The 19,855-nt window shown below is 54.9% G+C and overlaps 2 protein-coding genes across 8 annotated transcripts in view; one reads left to right on the forward strand and one right to left on the reverse strand.

The window, feature by feature from the left end:
* The window catches only part of CIB4 (calcium and integrin binding family member 4), a 97,923-nt gene extending 97,215 nt beyond the window's left edge, over nucleotides 1–708 (forward strand). For all 5 annotated transcript variants that reach the window (XR_014234867.1, XM_082357056.1, XM_082357057.1 and 2 more), the window contains one exon: nucleotides 513–708. Coding sequence is in view for 4 of the 5 variants with exons in the window: in XM_082357056.1 (XP_082213182.1) it covers nucleotides 513–543 (31 nt within the window). In the remaining variant the exon portion in view is untranslated. The remainder of the gene's footprint in view (nucleotides 1–512) is intronic.
* CIMIP2C (ciliary microtubule inner protein 2C) lies at nucleotides 662–19,402 on the reverse strand. 3 transcript variants are annotated; one of them, XM_082357054.1, is made up of 4 exons: nucleotides 17,171–17,384; nucleotides 6,072–6,339; nucleotides 4,722–4,834; nucleotides 662–2,549 (listed from the first exon to the last, which is right to left on the reverse strand). In XM_082357054.1, the coding sequence occupies exons 1-4, from the start codon at nucleotides 17,242–17,244 to the stop codon at nucleotides 2,405–2,407; spliced, it is 600 nt and encodes a 199-aa protein (XP_082213180.1). In that variant the 5' UTR covers nucleotides 17,245–17,384; the 3' UTR covers nucleotides 662–2,404. The 3 variants fall into 3 exon arrangements, with proteins under 3 accessions (XP_082213180.1, XP_082213181.1, XP_082213179.1); XM_082357055.1 differs by lacking the exon at nucleotides 662–2,549 and adding an exon at nucleotides 2,559–3,275; XM_082357053.1 differs by lacking the exons at nucleotides 662–2,549; nucleotides 4,722–4,834 and adding exons at nucleotides 4,845–5,585; nucleotides 17,432–19,402 and having other exon boundaries at nucleotides 5,908–6,339; nucleotides 17,171–17,280.
* Between the last annotated feature and the right edge of the window lie 453 nt (nucleotides 19,403–19,855).

The following is a 19,855-nucleotide window of genomic DNA, read 5'->3' on the forward strand; positions in this document are numbered from 1 at the left end:
AACTTTATGTTTATTTGGCTCTGAATGACCCTCAGTGAATGTCCCTTAGCTCTGGCTCCAAATTCTCAGAGAATCTGATTGGCCAGCTCCAGGCAGGTGTCCAGCCCTCTTCCAACCACCTGGCCAGAGCAGAGGGCCCTCCATTCCAACATGGTTGCCAGAGGGCTTAGCCTGGGCAGACTCTCTAAAAGAGGATCCACACTTGGACCACCCCCGCCAACCGAGGTAATTCCTCTTCCTCCATAACAGCCCAGCACATGACTGGAGCTGGAATCTTGTCTGCCTTGAGTTTTTTCTTTGAATCTCTCCCATTTCTTTCCACTGGTTCCAGCACCACAAGGTTCTGACAGCCTTTGCATTCTAAAGCTGCTCAGAGGAGGCTTTGAGTTGGCTTGGGAGAGCTGCAAACTGGCCATCACTCAGAGAAAGGGACACAAGAGGTGTGAACCCAGAAATTAGAGGGGGCTTTACAACTGCAGGCTCGAGGTGGCTAATGGAATTCTTTCTTTCAGCTCCTTTCGGATTCACTCCTGGGGATGCTGATGTGACCCCAAATACCTGCCCTGGCGGCCTTGAGGGGGACCCCTGGAACTAGGGATTCAACCCCCGCAGGCGCTGGGGGAAATCTGATTAGAAGAATGACTTTGTCCCCATCCCTCCCTCACTTCTAGAATATTGTTTATTCAATAAAGCAAAAGAAAAGCCTTTCCCTTTTTCCATCAGTTCATCATTTTTTGAGTGCAGGGTCATATAGAAGTACTTTTTATTAAGAACTGCTCATTCCAGGGCTTAAATTCGCCAGTGATGCCAAGACTGGGATGGCCAGTCCTTTTGTGGCCAACACATGTCACAGCAGGGACCAGGCCAAATGGGATGAAATTCACCAGGAAAATACACGTCCTTCCCTCCCTTCCCTGGAGCCTCCGCCCAGCCTCTCTTCTCGCCTCTCGGATGCAGGCTGTACAGAGCTACGCGCTGAGCAGTCTTTCCAAGTGGCGCCTGGCTTCCCAAGACATCTTGGCCCTACTCGGCACCCCTGCACCCTCGGGACGCGACAGTGTGTGACCAGCGATCAGGGTTCATTTGCTTTGCTACTCAGCCAAGCCCTGGAATGAATTTGGCCACCACAGGGGCTCTTTGGGGCTCAGCTGGTCTGGCACACAGGAGAGGCCCCTTAGTGGGTCTCTGAAAGCTGTCAGATGCCTACCTGACGGGCACACGTTTTTTCTTGTTTACCCTGTCCTCAGGGGAGGAAGTGTCTAAATGCTGGCTCACGGGGAAGGTCTATTTCACCCTCCCGTGTACTTGAACCTGCTGTGGTTGCCTTGCCTTTAGGGGAAATAAGAGCCCTTTCTTGATGGAGTCCCTTGATCAAATCCAGGAGTGCTGGAATGTTGGAGAATTCCTATGGTATGGGTACACACCTGACCCAAGGTTCCCATTCTAGATCCCGTCTCCAAAGGGTCTGTCCCCCACATCCTGTGCCCTGTCCCACAGACAGGAGGCCTCCCAGGAGGTGGGAAGCAGCGGCCTTCAGACCCTGACCCTCCCAGGCCACCTCCAGATGTGACCTAGGAACCCAGTGTCCACTCTGGCGTAAAGGTCCCTGATGCACAGCGATGCCTTGAAGAGTGTCTTAGTCTCGGGTCCCTTCCCTCCTGTCCCCTTCTAGAAACAGTCCCAGGGGATAGGTCCCAAGTCAGACTGTCCCTGCCAGTCTGGGCAGAATGCAGAAAGTGGTTTCACCTCTCAGGCACCACAGGGCCCTCCGGGATCTGCGTCATCCCCACCTCACATGGGCCACAAGCAGAGTGTGTGGTGGAGATAGCAGAGCCTGGGAGTCAGAAAGGCCTGGGTTTGAACCCTGGCTGTGCCACTTCTCAGCTGCGTGAGGTTGGACAATTCTTTCCACCTCTGAGCCTTGGTGTCTTTATCAGTAAAGTGGGGGCAACACCCCCTCTCTCACAGGCTATTGTGTGAATGAAATGATGCTGAGCCGAGGCTCAAGTGGGAATCCCTTTGCATCTGACACCAGCGCAAGCATTCCAGGGCCACTGAACCCTCATTCTCAGACATGGCATAATGGGACTTCCTTGATTATCCCAGTGGAAGCAGATGGGAGGTATTTCTGTGCCTGAGTGACCTGCCACCAAGACTCAGGAGCCCTGCAGTCCTCAGGGGAGAGGTGTGTGGGCCCAGCAGGGTGCTGACACTGCCTTTTCTTGGCTCCAACCAATGCTGGGTGAGCATTCCACAGGCCCCTCAGACACCGTGCTGTGTGACCCTCAGTGCTGTCCTGCTGTGGCCAAGTGCTCCTGGGGCTCAGAGGAGAGGAGCGTGGGAGGGTCACGGATAAAGATTTTATTCCAGAAAGCCAACCTGGTGATGCCGCAGCTCTCAGGCATCAGGCTCTGAACTCAAAGTAGCAGTCCCGCATCTGCCGCTCCTGTGCGGAGACCCTCTTCCCTGATGGGAATGTCTGGTAGGTCCTCAGGTTCTCAGGGGATACTCTTAAAAGGTGCCACTTCTTCTTCGGGCCCAGAGGAGGCCTGGGGGTGAGGATGGAGCTAGTGTTATGCAGTGAACCAGATAGGGAGGGTGAAAAAGGCCCATTTCCCAGCCCGTGCTGCTGACGACCCTGCTGGCTGCTCGTCAGCTTGACACCTGGTAAGTCACCCTGCACTCGAGGTCAGAATGACTTGTGTTTGCACAGCGGTACAGTGGTTAAGAGCAAGGACATAGGTGTCAAGAAGCTGGGATGGATTCTGGCCCAATTCCTGCTAGAAGTGTACACATGTAAAAATGGACTAATGTCGGTACCTCCCTCCTAGCTCTGTTTTGAGGAGTAGATGAAGTAATGCGTACAAAGCACTTAACATAATGCTGAACAAGGAGCAAACACTCAACAAGTGTTATAAGAAATGTGCTGCTGCTACTGATGATGATGGTGATGGTGGTGGTGATTGGTGATGTTGATGGTGATGGTGATAATGGTGATGTTGAGGGTGATGGTGATAATGGTGATGGTGATGGTGATGGTGATAATGGTGATGGTGATGGTGATGATGACAATGATGGCAGTGGACCTCAGGGAAGGACAGGGACTTTCCCCGGGCCACAGAGACGACCAGGGTAAAGGCTGAGTGCAGACACTGACCCTCTTACTCCCAACCACCTAGTTGGTCCTCTGTGTTAGATGTGAAGCTGTCAGCAGCAGCACGGGCTGCCAGGCAGTTTGGAGAAGGAACAGAGCTGGGCGTCCTGGGGTCCCACAGCTGCAGGAGATGCAGATCCTGCCTGGAGAGGTCTCAAGGGGAGACTTGTCCCCAGACGAGGCCCTGCACTGTCTCCAGGGATGGACTGACTCAGAGCCACTCCAAGGGTGGAGATGGCCAACCTAGAATCCTAGAGTTGGCGTTGGGAGATCTGGGTTCTCTCCAGTTCTGCCTTCAACCAGACTCGCCATGGCACAAGTTCCCGAGGCCATTGTGGAGTCTCAGTTTCCGTATTTAGAAAATGGACCCATCTGTCCTGCACAGAAAAACCTATAGAGGATGTTAAATTGTATCTTTAAAAATCATTAAACTCGGGCTTCCCTGGTGGCGCAGTGGTTGAGAATCTGCCTGCCGATGCAGGGGACACGGGTTCGAGCCCTGGTCCGGGAAGATCCCACATGCCGCGGAGCAAGTAGGTCCGTGAACCACAACTACTGAGCCTGCGCGTCTGGAGCCTGTGCTCCGCAACAAGAGAGGCCGCGACAGTGAGAGGCCCGCGCACCGCGATGAAGAGTGGCCCCCACTTGCCGCAACTGGGGAAAGTCCTCGCACAGAAACGAAGACCCAACACAGCCAAAAATAAATTAATTAATTAACTTAAAAAAAAAAAGCAACTATACTCCAATTTAATTAATTAATTAATTAATTAATTTTTAAAAAATCATTAAACTCTATGGAAAGGGTTGCTGCTTTATCAATAGCAACAATGGCAAGGCTCAGGGCTCTTGAGGCAAGCAATGGGTCAGCATGGAGTTGGAAACCCAAGATCTGCCCACTGACCTCCCGATGCCCCCTACTCCACAGGACACCTCACAGCACAGACTTCTGATCTCCCTGCCTGGGTGTCAGGAGGGAGAGTGAGGAAACCACATGCCCCGATTACCTCACAGGGCAGAGCTGGCCTTCCCCGGGAGAAGAAGCTCTCCCGGATAAAAGCAGCAAACGGCGGACAGGGAGGAACTTTCACGTTTGTCAGAGGGACAGTTGGACTTTGAAAAATATGTTCACGTCCCTAAAAGAACATTTTCTGAGTCTGGGCTGGGGCTGGGGAGACAGCCCTGCTTTGTGTAGTACCCTCTGGGTCCACCAGAGGGCAGAAGCTCCTTGCTGCACCGAGGGGCTGTGCTGGCGTTTGGACGAGTGTAGCTGCAAGGCTGCCATTGCCGGGGGAGAAGCCTGCAGACTCAGGCCAGCGAGGATTATGGGGTTTGCTCCCAAACTCCCAGGGCATCTGAAAATGCTCTTCCTGATTCCGCCCATTCAGGCTCCTGGCATCCCTCCTGAGGCTGCTGAAACCCTGACCCCCTGGCTCTGTAACTGTCACCCTGTGCACTGTGGGGTGAAGTCTTAACTCATTTCTCAGTCTGGGGGCCTGCGTGCCTGGCAAGGGCAGGGGCCCTCTGGCGGTGTGCTGAACGCACGGATGAGGAGAGGGCAGGGACTCACAGGTCGGTGGGGGGGGGGTACCGTTCCCACTCCCTCACAGGCAGCACGAAGTAGGGGACCCGGGGCGCCATGCCCGTCTTGTCTTGATAGTACTCCCGATGCTGCTGCGTCATCTACAGCTCAACCAAGGAAGAGAGGACAGGTCGTAAGTGTGCAGGAGTGACCTCGGGCCCCTGCAGCCCCTGCCTGGCTGTACCTGGGCAGGGGGGTGGGGGCCGTCTCCCCAAATGCCCTCAGAGAAGAGTCCCCAGCTAGGTGTCCTCCTGAGTCTCAGCTCCTGTCGCCACGCCAGCTTTGCTAGGGCAAGTAAACAAGGCAGGGGACCAGCAGAGGTAGGGGATGTGAAGCCCAGCTCAGTAGGTAGCACAGGTAAGCTGTGTGCGTGTGTGTGTGTGTGTGTGTGTGTCCCTTTCCCTCCCTCCCGGGCAGGTTGTGCTCTGTGAGCCAAGGTGGAGGTAAAGAACGTCCCAGGTGCACAACCCAGTTCCACAGCTCCTCGGAGTCCGACCGCGTGGACCCGGTCATCTCTCCCGGGAAGCTGCCTTCTCATGCAGTCCTCCACCCTGGGGGCCTGGAGGCATCTGTGCCCTTGAAATCAGGCTGGGAGGGATGCTTGCCAGGGAGCTGAGGGGGACCACAGCGGAGAGGGAGCCCTGGCCTCCCCTGAGCGGGGTGAGCGCCTGTGAGCCTGTGGCTGGCTGGGATGTGTCTGAACGGATCCGGAGGAGGCTTTCTGAGCCCGAGGAGCAGGATAAGGACAAGGGGGGGTGTGGGCAGGCCCCCCCTCCATCCACCTCTGTTCCCCTGAGGGCAGTTGGGGTCTGCTCTGGGGCTGAGGCCGACTCGAGCGCATCCTCAATGGGCCTGTGGAGCAGGGAGGTGGTGTCAGGTGGGCACCCGGATCCAGGTGTACAACCGAGAGTAGACTTGGGGCTGGAACCGGGGTGGGGCTCAGCGGCCCTCAGAGCGTGTGATTCACCCTGGGGGTGAACCTTAGGGCTTTTGCTCAGAAAGCAGGTAAACAAGCATCCAGTGGGAGAGGCTGCTGGGCAGAGGTGAGGGCGGGAACATCCCCAAAGGCTCCCAGCTCTCCCGCCAGTGGGAGAAACACTCTGGAGCCCCCAGAGCAGGGGGAGGTCAGGGAAGCAGAGCGCTGAGCCCCTCCCCACTCCCCGGCCAAACTCACCAGGCTCCCTGCTGGCTCAGGGGCTCTGAGGAAGCAAACAGAGGCGCTCTGGAGGCTGAGAGTCTCCCCTGGCCCCCAGCAGTCACTCCCTCCCCACGGTGTGGGGAGAGGGGACGTCGGGGGGAGGGCAGAGGGGTGGCCGTAGCCCAGCCCGGGGCGCCCACCTGGTAGAAGCGCGAGAGCTCGGCCGCGCGGCTACTGTCCAGGTTGAAGCGGGTGCAGCTGGGGGCGTGCAGCCAGCGGTCCCGGGTGCAGGAGCGGTCACTCAGCACCTGGTTGGGGTTTGGGAACAAGCTGGCCGGGAAGTGGCCGCCTTTGCGGAAGGGAGTGTGGCTCTTCTCTGCGTTGCGCTGCTCCTGGAGGTACTTGAGCGTGGTGGTGCCGTAAGGGGAGCCGAAGGAGAAGGCCACGCCAGGAACATGGCCTTGGTACCTGAGAGAGCAGGGGAGGGGGGAGAGATGGGTGATGGGCTGCAGGCCAGTTCCGAGAGAGGCCCTGCAAGATTGCGGGCGAGGTCAGCGGCCCCGCTGGTCACCTCCGGGCCTTGAGAGGCTTCCTAAGGTACACGGCCCAGCTCGAGCCCCTGGGGAAGGACAAGTGAAAGAGGCTCTGGGCCTCTGCCTCCCCACAGAGGTCATCTCTCCAGACCAGAGGCTCACACAGGGGCCAGGACACCTGGGCTCCAGTCCTGACCCCCTCAGCGAGGCTGCAGGCAAATCACTCTCCCTCGATGGCCCTCCATTGAAGGAGGGGTTGGCCTGAAGAGGCGGAGGCCTCCTGCAGCTGTCACATTCTGCGGTTATCCCATGAAGAGGCAGGGGTCATGTGATGAGTGTCAACTCTGGTGTAGCCCCGCTTCCGGCACCACAGCCTCACCAGGTGCCACCCAGCCGGCCTGGAGAGCTCGCCCAGGTTCTGGAGCTCTGAGAGCCTTATACAGAGTTCCATCACCCTCTGCGACCAAGGGGGCTAGTGGGAGGGACAAGGGCAGGGCAAGCAGAGATGCTTGGGGACACAGAGAGCACAGCAGACACGGCTCAAGACCCCTGGTTAAGTGAGACTCACACAGAGAGAACCAAGACTTGTTTGGGGAAAGGGAGGGGAGAGGAGGGGCGAGTCGGTGACATCAGCGAGCATGGGAATCAGACTTCGGGCAAATAAGAGATCAAAGCTCCCCAGTCAGCACAGCCTCCCCTGGGCTCCCCCCCTCTGAAACCTGGCCCTGCCCCCATGTTGCCACTGAGGTCACTCTTGCCGAGGTCACCAGTGGCCCTCCTGCAGCGCTGGGCACTGTGGACCGCTCTCTTCTTGAAATATCATTCGTGGTTTCTATTACGCTGCTCTCTTGTTCGCTGTTGGTTTTCACCAACACCTCTGTCCTTTCTTTCTCAGTCTCCTTCTCATCATGGTCCCTCTCTGCCCACTTCCTCTGGGGTCTGTCCAGGGCCCACCCAGTCTTCCTGGTGATGGCCTCCATGCCGTGGCCTTAACCTTCACCTGTGTGTGCAGGACCCCTGGTCTCCAGCTCCAGCTCAGAAGTTCCCTCCAAGCTTCAGACTCCTGTGTACAGCTGCACACTACGCATCTCCCTGGGATGTCCCCCAGGCCTCACCTCCCACCTCCACCTTCCCCAACAGTCTAGTCCCACCTCCGTGAAGAGCACTCCGCGATGTCCAAGGCAGAGCGGGCATCCACCTCCCCCAGCTTCATCCCTCACGTCCCATCAGCCACCAAGCCCTGCAGCTGCATCCCCACCACCTGAGCTCAAGCTCCGTCGCCTTTCACCTGGACTGCGGCTGCAGCCTCCTCCCTGTTCTCCTGTCTGCACTCGCACCTCCAGCCCATTTTCCACACTTCAACCAGACTGAACTTTCTGAAGTCAGCTCCTTAGCGTGGCAGGCAAGGCTGTCAGTCACCTGACCCTTGCCTCTGTCTCCGCCTCATCAGTTACCCTACAGCCCGGTTGCAAACAGCCATTGTAGTTCCTGTGTGTAATTGCTCTTCCTGCCCCCCACCCCGCCTTTCCCCTCACTCTCCCCACTGGGGTCTTGCCCTGTGCCTTCTGCCATCAGGAATGACAAACCTGTCCACCACCACCCCATCCCCTGCCCCTTGCCTCCCAGTACTAAAAGGTCCTTTAAGACTTGCCTAAATGTCACTTCTTTGAAGAAGCCTTTCCTTGCCACCTCTTCTAGGTCTAGGTGGGTCCCACTCTCAGTTCTCTTTGTGCCCTAAACCCCTTCCACCAGCTGCATCTCACCCTGTCCTGCTACTGTCTGTGTACATCTTGTCTCCCTGCTAGACTGGGAGCTTCTCAAGGGCAGAGTCTGATCCCCAGTTCTCCGAACCGGGTCAGGCACATGGTCTATGGGCAGGAAATGTCTATTAAACAAATGACAAGGTGAGTAGCTGGTGTGCCAACAGTACCAGTGACGTTACGGTGGGACCTACAGACACAGACACTGGAAGCCGGTGGCCATGCTCCAGGGCCTTCCAATGCATCTCCTGAGACCACCCCACTGCAAGGCTTGACGTCTGACTTCCTCCCGGTTGAGCTCCCTCCCCGACATGAAAACATTCCCAGGGAAGCCCCGGAAAGTGCAGGGAGCTGGCCAGGCCACTCGTCCTGCACCAGAGGCCAAAGCACGGTGAGGCCTTTGAAGACGTGCTTCAGTATTACCTCTGAGGGCTGCCCTGGGCCTCAGGCTCCTCACAAGTAGAATGGGTGTTGGCCTAGAGTTAGAAAGAAATGCATGATTTCATCTTTGGATGAAAGGCGAGAAAGTTAAGCACCGTGATTACTGACGCACCTTCCAATGGCTTTCCACTGTAGGCAGAATAGAAGGAGTCCTTCCCCGGTTCCTGGTCCTACCCTCCCTCCGCAGCTCTACCTTCCTGCGATCCTGCAGCATTCGAGGCTGGCCCGGGGCCAGAGCAGTGAGCGACGGGGCTGCGGAGTGGGCAGCAGAGGGGAGAGACCCTCCACTGGACTCAGGCCTTTCTCCAGCCTCACCTCTCTCGTCCCTTGGCTTCTTTCTGCCCTGGGTGCCGTGACCCTGGTGGTCCTAACCCTCTCCCTCCTGCCTCAGTGCCCCTTCCTGTTGGCCCCTCCTGAGTTCCTTGCTGGCGGCCACGTCTCCTGTCCTCGAAAGATGGTGGGGTTGGTGAGTGCCTGTGAGCCTGTGGGGTCACCTTGGCCACTTTCAGGACGGAGTCCTCTTCTTTGCCATGGCCTTCCCCCTCCTGGGCTGCAGCGTCCTCTCCTGCCTCACCAAGGCCTCACTCCCCCATCCGTCCGTCCCTGTCTCTCGGCCTCTGTCCCCCCTCCCACCCATCTGGGATCTCTCCTGCTCCCCTAGTGTCTTCTCCTCTGCCCACAAACATTCAAAGCTTTTCCTAGATTGCAAAATTCCACACTTGGCCTTGCTGCTTTCTACAACCCTTTCTCTTCCTTTATTTCCAAATTTCTCCAAGGAATCCTCCATACTACTCTCTGCTTTCATTTCTTCTATTCCTATGCTTTCCTTCTGACCCGTCACTTGAATGTGTGCTTGTGCTTTTTCATGAAGGTCATATAAGATCATCCAGTCGCCAAATCCAACATCCTTGGCCCACACTCCCTCTCTGCAACATTCACACTGATGAAGAAACTCATTTGGAAGAAGCATCACCTAAGATAAAGAGGCAGAGTCCCTGAAAGTTCTTTGTGCTGTGTATGAAATGTCATAAAAATAGCAGTGCCATCATCAAGTCAAAGACAAGCAGTTGGGAGGTGCTTCCTCCTTCATCGCTATGAGTCGTTCCGTGTGGAGGGAACTGTCCACCAGCCGCCTCCAGCCCTCACTTGTTCTTCCACATTAGAAGTGGAGGAACATCTACCTGTGGGGGTGAAGCCCACTCTCCCTGCCTCTTTTGCTTGGAAGCAAGGAAGCCCACCCTGCTCCTCCACGCCCTGTTTTGGGGGACCCACTCTCCCCTTCAGGAGGAAAGCCTGCCCCAGCCCAGCCTGGCCATCTCATCCGGGTTCAGCGTCAGCCCCATTCTCCAACGCCAGCTTTCCCTCTTTTATCTTCTTTCTCAAGTGGTTCAGAACGCAGGGGATGAAAGAGGTGCCGGTCACCAGGTGTTGCCAAACTCCAACACAGAGAAAATGAAGCAACAGAATGAAAACTAAAGAAACAACAGTCTACAGCACTCTGCACAGAAAAGAGCATGACCCAAGAATATCGAACTGGCCAGTCATCCAGGTATAAAGGCAGCTGTATGAAAGAACTCAGGAAATAAAGCACCCAAAGCTCTTCTTGAAAGCAGTGTTCAATGATGAAATCCTGCCAACTAAGAGATGATTCAAAAGAAAAAAATACTCAGGAATGTAGAACCTCTGTAAGAATGACTGGTGGTTACTTCACATCTATTTAAGTGCAGAGAACCAAGAATAGCTACTAGGTGAAGGCTGGCTGCAGAAAAGAATGTAAATGTTATAAAACCTGTCAAAGGAAAAAATAATTTAAGCAACAAAAGTTGGGGGGTGGGTGGAGGGGAGACGGGCGTGCACTTAGAATTTCTAAAGCATAGTCAATCAGTGGCATCTAAAATTGAAACACGTTGGTGAAAATAACACAATGTAATTAACCCCTTAACGGTGCTTATTCTCTCTCCCTCTCTCCGTCAGAGGGAACTTTTAGAAATGGAGATCTCTTATGATGAATTAGCATTTATCTAAAATCTGTTCTTCCATTTTACTTCAGTATCTTTCTCTTCAGTTAAGTTTGAGTAACATTAAATTTCATGCTTTTCATTTTAAAATAGTAAGTATGGTAAGATCATATTTTTATAAAATTGCTCTCTTATCTTTCTGTCCATCGATCCATCCACCCATCCATTTAGTCTTTTATCTGAATATACACATAAAAAGAAATCTAAAATGATTTTTAGGTTAATTCCAGGTGTTTGGATTTGGGGTGATTTGTTGCGTTCTTCTTTACCTGCACAGGTAATACTTTTTAAGAGAGTCAGATGGCATTAAGAGTTACTTTATTGGGAACCCACTGTGTGCCGGTGCGATGCTAGGTGTCGAGAATACAAAAGCCTGCATTGCTCAGCCCTCCTTCCTCCCGCCTCCCCCTCATTCAGTATTTATTGAGTCCTGGTGTGTGTGTGCAGGAATGGTGCCAGCAGTCAAGGCTCTAATGCTATTAAACACGAGGAGGGAAGGTCCATTCCCATGAAGGTCGGGTGGGGAGAGTACTGGTGGAGCTCCATGAAGGGGTCTCCATCGGGGGAGGCTTTGAGGAAAACCTCAGCGTGGAGGAGGACGGACTGGAGTCTGGCTCTCTTCCCCTGCTCATCTTCTAGGTGCTGGTGTTGCCCCAGGGTCCTCTTCTCTCTTCAGGGACCCACTCTCTCTGGGAGAGCTCGTCCACATTAGACTTCCAACAGCGAGGACACCCAGATCGGTGTCTCCAGCTCTGACCCTTCTCCCGGCTACAGATCCACACACCCGGCTGTCCACCGAGGGCTTGCCCAGGGCCCCCAGACTCAGCACAACTGAAGACAGCTGGCTGCTCCTCCTGGACATCCCTGTCCTGGCTAACACCACCTCACCTACCAGAATCCACCAGAATCCACCAGAAACCGGGCATCACCCTGCCAACTGTCACATCCAACCTCTCCCTAAGTCCTGCTTTTGCTCCCTCCTTAGTGACTTTCCCACTGCCCTCCTCCATCCCATGGCTACAAGCCCTCCTCTTGCTCACCTGGACAGCCTCAGATCTCCTAGCTAGTCCCCTAGACCAAGTGTCACCCCTGCAGCCTGTCGTCCACACTGATGCCAGAGTGACCTTTCATCATCTGATCACCATGGCTCACCTCTCTTTTCACTTCCCCATGGACACCTGATGCCCCAGAAGTGTTACTCACATCCCTGGGGCCCCACGTGCTCTCCAAGTCTTCACACACGTTTCCTCCGCCTGCATCTCCTCCTGCCTCCTGGGGCATCTCGCCCTCACTCACAGAGCCAGGCTCCCTGTCGCCTTTCCTGGCCACCCACCCTCTGCCCAGCATCTCTGCCTCACAGCAGGATTATGATCCTTCATCGACACCAAGATCCACATTAGCTCAGCTCCTCTGCTAATGAGTGTTCTCTTTTATCCTCAAAACCTACACAGCCCCTGACACATGACAAGTGCTCAGTAATGAAGGAGGCTCAAGTCCAGAAGCCGGGGGCACCATTTCCTGGAACGCTGGGCTCCTGTCTGACGAGCACGCGGGCCCAGAGCGCCCCACCCACAGGGGTGTCTGCACACCTCAAAGAAAGGAGCTATAGAAAAGTGGCATGTCATCGTGATTCTTGTCTTTGCCACCCCCAGGCTCCCCGCCACACTCCTCCTCTGCTGCCTGCTTTCCCACCTTCTCTGAATGCCAAGATATTTGCATCTCAATAGAAGAGAAGCCCTCTCCTCCGCAATCCTCCTAAGGTTCTGCGTGGCTTCTGGATTCCATTCAGCCCCTCTTGCTGTGGGCGGGGCCCGTGCACATGCGCACGTGTGTGTGTGTGTGTGCGTGCGCGCGCACGCGTGCCCACGCACATGGTCATATTTATTTAGCCCTCGGCGGGCACACCTTGACTAGTAGGTCTATGTCCCTGTACGCACTTGCATTTGCGAGCTGTGAGCGTGACAGTGCGGTTCCATGGTAGAGCCCCGTTTTTGTTGGGCGTGTGGCACGCCATGGTGGAGAGGACAGAGGGGAACGGCATGTTACACGATGGGGCATCGAATGGTCCCTACGGACCCTCACACCTCCTCCTCCTCGACCCCTTCATCCATCCCTGCCCCTCACCCACCTGCGCACCACACAGGCTTGGAGAAGGTGCTCAGCCGGGTCCACCATCAAAGTCCCCTGAGGTTACTGGGCACACAGGGAGCCATCCCTCCCGCCTCTTAATAGCACTGCTTGGTCCCCCAGCTAACATTCAGATTAATTACCGTTCGCCATCAGGGATCCCATGAGCAGCTTATTAACTAATTAACTTGTTACTGTGCAGCCTGTTCTCATTCCAAGAGCACCCTCGTCTCCACACACTTCCCGCTGAGTACGGTTCTGATCAGGTCCCTCCCTTGGGCAACAACCTTCATGGGCTCCCCAGCACCTTGGAAATTAAGAACAAACTGGGCCAGGTGCTCAAGGCCCTGCTTGACGTGGGCCCCCGTGAGAGGTCTTTCCAGTCTCATCATCCACTTCCGTGTCCCAGTGTAACTGAGCAGGACCCTGCGGGGCTTTCCAGGGACAGAATCCCCAACCGTGTCTTCCGCCTGCCTCTCGTCTGTAGAAGAACTTCAGCCTCCCAGGCCTTCCCAGAGTTCCAAAGAATAAATTTAATCAGAGACGTGAGAAAATGCAGAAAGACAGGAAAACAGTCAAGCAAGACGAAATAGTAATAGTTCAGCCATTAAACAAAGTCAAGGACCTCTAGTTCCTCCGCAAGGACTGTAGATAATATTCTGAGCCATGGCTTTTGAGCCATTTTGCAGATACTGACCCCACCCCCAACAGGCGGAAGAAGTTAATTGCCTGCTGCCCACAAGGACAGAGACCCCAGACTGGTTGGAACCAGAAGGTTGATGATGGTAACTCCTGATTACCTCACCACCAACCAATCAGAAGAATGTCCACGAGCTGATCACACACCCCACAAACCCCCTCCCTCACCCTATCTTTAAAAACATTTGCCTGAAAGCCTTTGGGGAGTTGGGGGCTTTTGAGCACTAGCTACTTGGACTCCTTTCTTGGTGCCCTGCAATAAACGCAGCACTTTCCTTCACAGCAACCCAGGTCAATGGATTGGTTTTACTGTGCTCAGGCAAGCAGACCCAAGTTTGGTTCGGTAACACCAGCTTTGCCACTCCAGGCAAAAAGGCCATTTGTTGCTTTCAAAGCATATTCTGCTGGTACCTCCACCCCATGCCTTTCCCCATGCCATCCCCTCCATCCAGAAGATGCTTCCTCCTCTCCCCAAATTGTGATCTTCTCCATCCTTCAAGGTACATTTCATACACCCCCTTTCCCATCGAGCCTCTTCCGACCCACCCATAGACCATGCCTGTCCCTGCCATTGAACTGTCTTCGATCTTTGTGCCTCTCTTATGTCTCAGTTCACATCCTGCTGTGTTGTAATTACCTGGGCCCTAGTATATTCTTCCCTTCTGAACTGTCAGCTCCACGGGGAGAGAGGGCTGTGTTCTACTCATACTTGCATCCCTGGCACCCAGTAGATGCTCTGCAAGTATTTGCTGAATTGAACTGACAAATGGGGGCACAGCTCTATGGGCTTATGATTCTTCTGCAGAGAAGGACGGTCCCTGTTACAAAGCCCAGGTTGCCGGAGCCCCTCATCCCCCATTCTTAGGAAGGCTCCCCAGTTCCTCAGGGCTGTGTGAGTGGCATCAGGTAGCTATGTGGGCACTTGGGCCTCCTACATCCTCCTGGGCAGACGGCCTTTGTTTTGTACCCCAGGATGCATGGGCAGGTCAAGTGCTCGGACTGGGAGCCCGTTGAGGTGTGGTGGGAGGCAGAGAGCAAAGGAATGGGTACCACCTAGATCTGACCTGCGGGCAGGAAGCACAGAGTGTCACTGAGCCAGTCTCATCCCTCCAAAAGCCTTACAACCCCAGGATCTCTGACCCGAGAGCTCCCTGCTCACTTCAGGGAGGGCACACGGGCCAGAAAGTGGCAAAATGTCTGAGGGCTGTACTGCCCAGAGCGGCAAGGGAGGAGGTGGAGCGTCCTTGTCTGAGGACCAGCATCTTGTTCCCCTCAGTACCCAGAATCAGGCCTTGAACACTGTAGAGATCTAACTGATGATAATTGCTAGCAGTTGGGGAGAGTAGGGTGTTGAAGTCACAGAGACCTGGCTGGGCAACCTGATGAAAGATCTTGGGCAGCTTTGCATCTGGGTTGACACCTGGGTTGTTGTGAAGATTTTTTTTTTTTAAGTTTGTAAAAAGCCCAGCTCAGTGCCTGGCATATAATAGGTGCTTATACATGGGGGTTCACAGTGCTACTACAGGGCATCAGGGACCTGGTTCCAGCCCAGCTCTTCCATCACCAGCCTGAGGCTCAGGCAAGTCCCCATCCCCCAGACCTCAGTGACCACGTCTGGAGCGGGAGGTGGTGGTGGGGCTGGACTACCTAGTTTCTGAGGTCCTCACCACTGCAAGTATTTCTGCCTCTATGAATAAAACTGGTAAGGAGGACGATCTGAGTGTCAGAAGAGACTGGTTGCACTTAAAATCCTGTGATTCATCTTTGAAAAGACATACAAAATAATAATTATCCAAGTGTGGCAGGGAATCTTGGATTCTTTCATTACGTTAACAAAATTGCCAATAAGGTAGCATTTAGACACATAAGACAACTCAATTCATTCCTTGTTGATGAGAATCTTTAGGGAGAGCACATCCCTCCCAAAAAGATCCAGCCAAGAAAGTAACACAGGGCTCAGCTGCTCAAACTAGCCCATCCACGCTTGGAACCTTATTTATGATTCACTTGTTATCACAATTTCTAGATCAGTCAGAGGACAGGGCACTCAAGGGAACTGCAGACGAGTGGCGTGGATAGAGAAGTATCCTGGGATTGCTTCTGAAACATGCAGCTTCCCTCCCCGCAACCTGGGACAGAGTGGGGGAGCCGTGGGGGAGGGTTAGGTTCCAACGGAGACTGAGGTGGGCTTAAGACAAAAATATAGCAATGTATGAAATCAAATTTCATGATAAACACCCAGAGTGTGGTGTCAACACCACTATCCAAGGCTGCAGAGATGGTGTTGAGCTCAACCTTATGTATTTACACCAGACTGGGAACCCCTCCAGGGCAGCCCCCCACTTGTTTGTCTTAACCCAACACCTGGCCCATCCCAAGCACTCAACACATCTTTATCAACGGAATGCCTAAACGATTGAAAGAATTAATAGGAAAATCCTTAGTCATCTTCTCTAACACACCTGGCTTGACTTCAGGAAACAACTGTGACCTGGTAAATCAGCTTTGTCTGATGGGAACCAAAGCAGCTTTTGAGCCCTCTAAGGCCCAGGAAAGGCCCTGTCCACAAAGGGGCTGGATTAAAGCTACAGAACCTGCCCCTACTTACTGTACTACCTCTGTGTGCAGAAATCATTTTAATATCACAGCTCCTCTATGTCAGCCTTATTCTGCTTCAAGACAACCCAAACGTCACACAAAATATACAGTGAGACCTTTTCTTTGTTTTGCAGTCTGTTTAGTTTGCAGAAAAGAGCATGTGTTTTTCCACCCACATGGAGATCCTGCCTGCAAAACTCTCAAGACATTAATTTCATTCATTCTTTCAATACAGATGTGCAGGTGCTGTGCAGGCGGCTTCTCAGAATCCAGCCCCCATCCTCAATGCCCATGTTGACTAGTAGGATAGAGAAGACAATCTCACATCCTGGAAGAGGAGGTTGGGAGTGGAAATCTCAGACACTTTGAGGAAAAGGACCAAAGAATGGAAGGGAGCGGTCAGACTTGCACCTTAGCTGTCTGGAGTGTGAAAACATCCAGAGAAAGGAAATGTAGGTTTTGCCCTGCATCCGAAAATGCTAAAGGCAGGGCAGGTCTGGGGGCTGGGAAGCTTTCAAAGGCAGCATTCTGTGAGGATTAAGTGAGATCAGTGGGAGAACCGACGAGGCGATCCGGTGGGTAGCGCACGCCACTAAACGTTACTGCCGGTCCTGCCTTGTCAGATTCTTCGAGCCCCGCTCCCGGGTGCGCACCCGGTCGCCTTCGCTCCTTCAACCAACAAGTAATTCATGTTGCGGGAATCCTGCGTGCCCGCACTGTGGTGGGGGCCGAAGAGCCCGCCCCCTTCTCGGGGACTCCTCACCCTCTTGTTCCTGCCCGGCGTCTCCAAACACCCACCCCACACGTCGTCTCCCCCTCCTCCCCCTGACCCGGACCCCAACCACGGTTATCCCGGCCCGGCGGGCTCCGCGCTCGCTAGGTACCGACTTCCTACCGAAGGGGACCTGGAGAGCCCCCGCCGCGCCCAGCCACTGCCTTGAGAGCGCAAACCCCTGGGGAGGCCACCCCGCCAGGTGAAAACTTGGCGCCCCGGGTTCCTTCAGCCCCCAAAGGGCGGAGTTTCGAGGCCGGTGGAGGGTTTTGTGGAGGGAGGAGGGGAGAGACCGCCCGCAGGGGCTCTGACCCCCAGGTTCAGGCGGGGCCTGGTGTGCGGCGGTCTTACCCGGGCATGAGGCCGGGGGCCACGTAGGCGGCGTTGAACTCGGTCAGTAGGGTGCCCGCGCCGCGGGAGGCCATGGTGGGGGCGGCGAGCGCGCAGCGAGCCCGGGCGCTCTGGACACACCGTCAACAGCACGGGTTACCCGGCAACCGTGCGCCTGGCAACGCCAGGGGGGCTGCGCCGCCGCCGCGTTCCGGGGCCCCGCACCCCGCTCGCCGTCCCCTTCTAGGAGCAGCCAGGCGGGGCGCGCCCGCGAGACGTTACCGCATCTCCACGTGCTCTCCTGTGTGACCCTGCAAATCGTCGCTCCCACCCAAGCCTCCGTTTTCGCCTCCTTGCATCTTTCAACTTCCCCGCCAGGCCAGATGGTTGATGCTCCGAGGCGGGTCGGAGGTGGAAACGGTGCACAAAGCAGCAGCCCAAGCTCGGCTCAGCCCCAGGGCCCGAGTGGCCACAGGGACCTCAAGAGCCATTGCTCCCCAAGGTTTTCCACCGGGGCCCCGTTCCGCGGGGCCTCCAGGAGGGGGCTTCAGACGTGTGTCGCGCTTGGTGTGTTTGCCCAGGACACTGTAATTTAAGTGTGTGTGTGTGTGTGTGTACGAACGTCGGGAGCGAAGGACATTTTTCTCCTTAATCTCTCCTCTCTCCCTAGGAACTTCCTTCTCACCTCCGCTTGCCTCTCAAACTACTCCACAAGAGAGGTTTATCAGTAAGGAGCAAAAGCCAATCGTGAAAAGGTCTAGTGAGCGATTTACACTTGCCCCAGTTCTGCAGCTCAGTCCCTCCTGTGAATCCAGGGTTGGGCATTTGCCCCAGAGAGCAAAGCTTCAGCAGGCCCAGGTGAGGTTTCTTGGTCGTAGTGCCTCCCTCCTGTAAGTGTTCGGTGCCCACACCCAGATTTCTCCAGTGACCTTCACACAGCCCTGGGCCACATGTAGGGCAGGGTGGGGCCTAAGGTCTTTAATTGGTGGGGGTGGCGGGAGTGTGATGACAGACAGCCTCCAAGGCGCCAGGCTCTTTGTGTCTTGCCCCCCACCTGCTCCCCGGCTCCCCCTACAGCAGTCCTGGTGTCAGCGAGCAGCTCTGCAGTTTAGCCTCGTCCGTCACAATCTCACTTCATCTGTCAGATGAGAGGTGTTATCTTCACAGTTTGACTCTGTCAATGGCAGCTGATGAAGACCTCAGCTTCCAGAATCTTCAGAAGGCTCTCTCGGACAGATGACAATGGAACTGGCTGGGGCACAGGCTTCCAAGAGCAGGAAAACTGAGGCCCGGGGAGGAAAAGGAGCTGAAAGGGAATGAATGGTTGCAAATGGGATGGAAGACCCTCCACCCATCCTTCAAAATGCAACCACTTCTATAGATTTCTAAATTCTCCATGCAGAATGTGGGCTACGGTAAGAACAACATTCATAAAAGTTGTAAAAGAACAACCTTTAGTTCTTTAGAACAACTCCAGGAAGGTGGTCCTAAAGACCCCCATCCCCAGACAAGGTCCGGTGCCCACTCCCTCTCCCCATTCATGGATTCCAAGCTGATCCACCCATGGACCCTTCGTCCTGGGTTCTGTGTGCCTGTGTTCTAGTCCGTTTGCCTCTTCTGCTTGAGGGCTAGTACTTATCATGTTCATCTCTGAGTCCCCAGCACCTGGTACTAGAAGTTCAGTACACATTCAGTGAATAAGTGTTATACTAAGAGTTACCCAAATGGGTAATAGTCAGGAGAGTGGAAATTAAAAAGTGGGATCTGGCTTAGGTTTCAGAAGGGTCAGTGGCTCAGCCAAGGGGTGCTGTGTGCTGACCGGATGGAATTGCTACCATTGCATAGATATGGAAACTGAGGTTCAGCAAAGTTCCAGGCTTTGCCTAGGACAAGTTCAGGGGCTTTCTCCTAAAGATGCACAGGTCCCTAGGAGGCCTCATGAAACTCACCCCCTTCACGAGAGAACATCCAGAGGGCCTAGGGAGGAGATGGATTTTTTCCCCTGTAAAGCCTCTGAGGCCTTCGCAGTCAGGCATCTCCAATCACGATTAGCCTGGCCCCTGAGCGCCCCCCAAGCAGCACCTCCATCCTCCCAGATCCCAGGGAGTCAGGACCCGGCCTCTTGGGGTCCTAATCTCCATGAGAGCAGGTGGGAAAGTACGTTCCCTTGTCCTCTTAGGGCTCCCATTTCTGAGGCACCGGCCACCAGGCACAGCCTTGATGTTATCCAGTAGGTGCTGATTTTCCAGCTGAAGGGCCCTGGGCTGGGATTTCTACCCAGCACAGTGTGACCCATCCAGAGCATGCAGGCCCCCTGAGCCTGGTGGGCACCAGCAGCCCCACTGGCCAGCTTGACTGGGGGGGAGGCACCCTGAAACACCAGTGCGACAGCTCACCTTCCTGTGCACGCAGATCATAAAGTTCCTTCTCCCCTGTGGGAGGGCTGCCGCCCCACACCCAGCCCACCGCGCTCATGCCCACTCCCATCTTCCCACTCCTGGTGGCAGAAGAGCTTGCCTGGCAGGCCCTGTGGAGGGGAGGGCAGGCAGCTCTGCCCCAGGAGCTGCGAGAAGACACCTGAAGCTGGGCCGTCCTTTATCTGGGAGCAGGCGGCTGCTGAATAATGAATTCAGACTGTCTGCCCTGCTAGGCTGCGCACGGGCGCACGACACACACACGCGCACACACACGCACAGATACACACAC

The sequence above is a fragment of the Balaenoptera borealis genome, assembly GCF_965194805.1.
Source record: "Balaenoptera borealis genome assembly, chromosome: 15".
NCBI lineage: Eukaryota > Metazoa > Chordata > Mammalia > Artiodactyla > Balaenopteridae > Balaenoptera > Balaenoptera borealis.